Genomic DNA, 5641 nt, shown 5'->3' with positions numbered 1-5641 from the left:
AAAATTTGGTAGGATAGATTCGTTCTTTGATTTGCAATTTTTTTTACAAGAACACTAATATGATCAAATCGAGGTTATGCACGATCTACTACTGTATTTATATCTAGAATATGTTGGAATGAAGGAACATTGAGGGGGGAGCGGGTGGGTGAATCAGTGTTCTGCAAACTTTGATATTATTAATCTGTTCCTTTAACCATTTAATGCATTTAATCAAAATAAACATGCAAGAACATAAAATGAACAAACACAACACCATAGTACAAGGATTTTATATGTGGAAGCCGTGTTAGGGGAAAATCCGCGGTAGGGATGAACCCACAAAATGAGTATACTCAAATAAAGGTTTCACAATGGCAATGCACATGCATTTAGGCATACTGCTTAGAGCTCACTTCTCAAAAGGAGGGTCATTGCCTAAAAAATCATTAACAAAAGATAACTGAAATGTCCGAACTGAAGAACAACATCTACAAATTCCCAAGTAGAGTTTCGTTTAATTACGAAACACTGATTTCTTACACTTTATCTCTTACTTCTCTGTCAGGTTGTTCATCTATGAATTTGAAGCATAGATATCTATCCCGCGCATGTGAAACTGCGCACAATCGATCACCAACACCTTTTTTTATGCTTAAAATGATTACAAACATTGATTATATATATCCGCAACATGAAATCATATCCATCTCTAGTTGGCTCAAGAACACTTAGAATATTATTGAAACGTGTATGAACTGTGGACTACATTCGAGCACAAATAGTAATGCGGACCAAAACAATTGCTCACACATTATCAAAACTGTCGGCTAAACCTCTCGGATCACAAAACCAATCACCAAAACCGCTCGATCAAATTTGCACAACGATCAACTACACAAGTCGGCTTGTCCTAGACTGACGGACCGAAACCCGGTACTCAGAGGCTTGCATAATGCACACCAATCACCACCAGAGACCAAAACTCTGGAATAATATGTTCCAGACATCCATCTACCTTCCTTCAGATCCACAACATAAAATGGTAACCTGAAACGAAATCCCGACATAAATACTGAACACTGTCAGATGCTTTGTCCTAGGCTTGCCGAACTTAAGCAAATTACCAATAAAACTTCCGATATGATCAAATGAAGTTATGCGAATGGGATCACGGACTTGGGTTGCCATCAGTGACAACACCTGATAACCTGTGCAGTGTCCCTTGCAAATAGAATATGTATTTGGTATTTACCAATAAATAGTAATTCTTGGTCAGTGCTAATAAGAAAAATAAAGGTCTTGCATTTGAATATGTATGGTTTTAAACAAAAAAGAACAAAGTACTTCTTGCATCATCAATTTTAGATTATATTTAACGAGATGACTTTTGTAAAGGAGAAAGAAAAAAAAACTGGAAGACATAAGCCTATAATTAAATTAAATTTGGCACAAATTTTACAGCACATTTGAGATTTAATTTGTAACGTATTTTGAAAGGAAGTAAATACCTTATAAAATCTGGAGGAGTAAGTCCATAAGATGCTCCTGAAAGAAGATCGTGCAAAAACTATTTGATATCTTCCGGTTTATGTTCAATAGTTTTAAAAGGGAGCATCGTTACATGTTTCATTAGAAAGATAAGCCTAAAACCAATGCAATTAATTTTATTATCGCATTATGACAACAACTTGCCAATTATTTGGCATGTAAATGGTAATGAAAAATCTATCCCACAATGCGAGTGTGTCTTGAAATGTTTGCAAGATCGCATTTTCTTGTTGAGAGGCAAAGTTGAAATGAACTCATCTTTAAGTCCTTTTTTCATTTGAAGCAAACATAAAGTGAGTGTGTTGGAGCACACTTAGGTTATAACTCACTCATGTTATAATTCACTCAAATGATTATGCACTTGCGTTATGTTTATTAGGGTACGAAGAAATGGCATGGTAACCTTTTAGTTACCCATCTTTTTGAAATTACCCATTACATGTAAGGGATGTAAATCACTATTTGTATTATTCGTGTTAACTTTTCCCTAGTGAAAATGTTTAATTGATCTTGTATTGTGTCATTCACTTGGTATAAGATATGAAGCTGCATGGTATCGTATTCTCATGTTGTAAGCACAAGTTGAATCATTAATATACATTGAATTATATATATTTAAAGAGGTTCATATTTTTTTAGATAGTTAAAATTCCCTTGCACATTTCAACCTAACATTTCTCACAATTTCATCAATTCACATCATAATCCTTTACCAGATATTCACTAACTAACGAAAAACAATATTTAATTCTTTAGACCATCTTTCCTCACATATTAATTAGGAAAATCATACTTGTTTAATTAATTGAGATAGCTCCCCATCATAATTAGTTAATTAAATCATGTTTAAATGTTTACATTAACATTCCTTCATCACTAAGTAATTAGATGATTTATTCTATCTATTTAATTAGGGTAAGGCGCGTTCATCTCCTCATTTTAAGAATAAAATAATGCATTTCTACCTCAACACTGAAATGCAAAACACAATCTTTCACACATCCACACTCAATTCAAGTTCAATATTGATTATCCTCCTGTGAGGGACCCAGACGTGTGTAAATGTCCTCTCTCCATGCGAGACAAGTTTATCTCAACCCTTCATTTCACGATTTGATCGCCTTCATCCAATTACATTCTCTTCGGGCCTCAACTTTATTGCATCTCATTTCGCAATTACAATAAAGCTATTATCACTTACATTCACTTGATCTAATCATATACTCCATATTTGAATACTACTTATCCTTTCCCACATACAAGAAAATCCTAGACTCCAATCTAAGACATGATCTCTACCATCCATATCTTGACAAACTATCCAAATCTAGAGGTGCTTCAAAGATCGTTATTTTACTTGTCTATGGTCAAACAAGGTGGCATACATATCAACATTTTCATTATAACTAGGGATTGAGTATCTTCGGATTCTCAAATGAATGTAAAAGATAAATTAATTAATTAAATTCATTAGTGTGTAAAATAATACATCTAACTTCTCGAACTCTCATCATATTAATTGATATCTACTCATCTATTGTACCATTTTAAAAACGGAAAACTTAGTAATAACCATTGATATATTAAAGATTAGACATGGTCTCTATATTTTATTTTAAATTTTCTTTAATACATATTATAATTATTTAAATTTAAATTACTTATTATAAATAATTGAAATGCAAATGGAAAGAAATTGCCATGTTCATAGATAATATTCATTTGCTTGCCTACGCACATCTGAAGATATTCATTGTCCAGCTACAACATCGTATGAATTCTAATGAGAGTGGAGCGAGGAAGCTTCCAGAACAATAGTAAAACATTCAAAACGTGTGATGAGGATCCGCTCAATGTGATAAAGTGAGTCGGTAGGTACCTAGTAAAGTCCAAATGCTTTGGTAATTTTAACTGGTTTGTTGTTGTGGCGAATCTTTTGTTTTCTGTGCCTGCTTCGAAAGTCAGTCAATGAGAAAGGGCACGTTACTTTGACTAAACAATCAAAATCAGTTCACAAGAAAGATTAGTAATAGAGCTCTTGCAATTCACTCTATAAATACCATACATACATCTTCTCATACACAACACCACACCGAACGAACGAAGGCAAGCATTTCGAAGAAGAGTTTTTGTAGAAATCTTGAGATAAAGAGAAGAGAAGAGAAGATGGTGGCAGGAAGTTTCAGCATTGAAATAGAGTCTCCAGTGGAGGCAAAAAGGCTGTGGAAAGCAACTGTGGACACCCACAACTTATTGCCAAAGCAAGCACCAGGCCTCATATCGGGCATCACACTTGTTCAAGGTGATGGAGGAGTTGGTACCATTCGACACGTTAATTTCACTCCTGGTAAGTAACATTTAGGTTTGGTTTCACTATTCTAAACTTGCATCATGTTTAAGTTGTACGTCCCATTTTAACAGCTGAAGATATTGTTTTTCGATGAAGTTTTGAATCATAAGAACCAGAGACATTGTTACTAATAATACGATATGAAATTGTAATTGCTATTGCAGCCAACAAAGATTTTAGCTATATGAAAGAGAAAGTGGACTTAGTTGACGAGGCCAACCTGGTTTATGGTTACAGCCTTGTGGAAGGAGGAATGTTGGGGGAAAAGGTAGCGTCAGTAAGCCACAAGATTAAATACACCCCTAAACCAGGGGGTAATGGTGGATGCATTACCACATTTACCTGCAACTACGATAGCCTACCTGGTGTTCCCCAGGATGAAGCCAAAATTGAGGAGATCAAGGCCAACAACACTGGTTTGTTCAAGCAGGTGGAGGAATATCTTATCGCCAATCCCACTTTATACTGCTAAATGGAGTATCAAGATCTCAATGGCAGCAGTGTCAGTGTCACTTAATAATATCTCACACTGATGATGATAACAGGGAGGGTTGCACTATTTGTCAATGGCAGTTGTGCCACTTAGATATACTTCAATAGGAAGATGTATGTCCTAGGCCTGTTAGCTGGGTCTAACTGTAAAGCTTTCTCACTTTCTCAATGTTGGCTTAGATTTTGGGTTTCCAATTTCAGCCTCCTCGCAATTGATTAGAAAAAAAACTTTGTGTTTTTGCTGTAATAATGAGCTAAAGGTCGATGCTTTCTTTTAAGTGTTCAATTATGGTTTTACAATTTTGAAATAACTGTCAATCGAGCACTGTCATGGAGGTTAACTACCTTTCGATATAGAATGGAATGGTGATTTCTTCTCTGCTATTTTCATGGAAGCTTCTTTCCGGTAGAGATGCATTGTCCTTCTTTATTAAAATGCAGATTGTCTTGTGGGATTGTATTTTATTTGCTTCTCGACGAAAAATTGAACATAGAATTTTTGTTATCATTGTATAAAAGTGTTAATTGTTCATTGATGTTTTGTATCTATATTTGAAAATTGCCTCAACATACATACCTACATAAACATGAGAAATCTTAACACTAGTGTGATGTTTGATTTGCAAAACTAATTCCACAAAGATAAAATGTTCAGTTCTCTTCATTGATAGATGAAGAAAAAACCATGCAAAGTTGTTAAATATTTCATTCATCTGTAAGGAATTTACGCAAAGGCTTTCTCTGTAAAAGTTTTGGAACCTTTGTTTTCCATTGTATAGATCTTTCTAATACACTCTTTGACAATAGCTCCTGCAACTAAAAGAAAATATAGCCAAAATTAAAACATTTATTTTCTATACCACATAATCATGAATAGTTTCTCGTACATAGAATTTTTGTTACCATTATATAAATAATTAACTGTTCGCACTATAATAATATTCTACCCAACCTTTGAGCATGCGTTATTATTAATACACACGTCAGAATTGATTTGTGAATTCATTACAATACTTTGGAATCATTGATATTTTTTAATCTACATTTGAAAATTGTATGCACATACCTACATCAACATGAGAAATATTACGAGTGTGAAATTTGATTCGCAAAGATAATCTCACCAAGGTAATTTTTTATCATAAAATATTCATAACATTTATATTGAAATGAAAAAAAAAAAGAAACAAAAGGTTAAAAGGAGATGGAGAACAACGACGGCGCTAGGGTTTCAAACATAGGCGGTGTTGTAGAAGCTGTTGAGGAAGG

At 34.1% G+C, this 5641-nt stretch overlaps 1 protein-coding gene across 1 annotated transcript; it reads left to right on the top strand.

The window, feature by feature from the left end:
* The first annotated feature begins 3630 nt into the window (after positions 1-3630).
* On the top strand, positions 3631-4658 carry LOC131858212 (pathogenesis-related protein 1-like). The gene is made up of 2 exons (XM_059211359.1): positions 3631-3877; positions 4045-4658. The coding sequence occupies exons 1-2, from the start codon at positions 3697-3699 to the stop codon at positions 4350-4352; spliced, it is 489 nt and encodes a 162-aa protein (XP_059067342.1). The 5' UTR covers positions 3631-3696; the 3' UTR covers positions 4353-4658.
* Positions 4659-5641: the final 983 nt, after the last annotated feature.

This window comes from Cryptomeria japonica, chromosome 9 (assembly GCF_030272615.1).
Source record: "Cryptomeria japonica chromosome 9, Sugi_1.0, whole genome shotgun sequence".
Taxonomy (NCBI): domain Eukaryota; kingdom Viridiplantae; phylum Streptophyta; class Pinopsida; order Cupressales; family Cupressaceae; genus Cryptomeria; species Cryptomeria japonica.
This window is presented reverse-complemented; position numbering and strand designations above follow the sequence as displayed.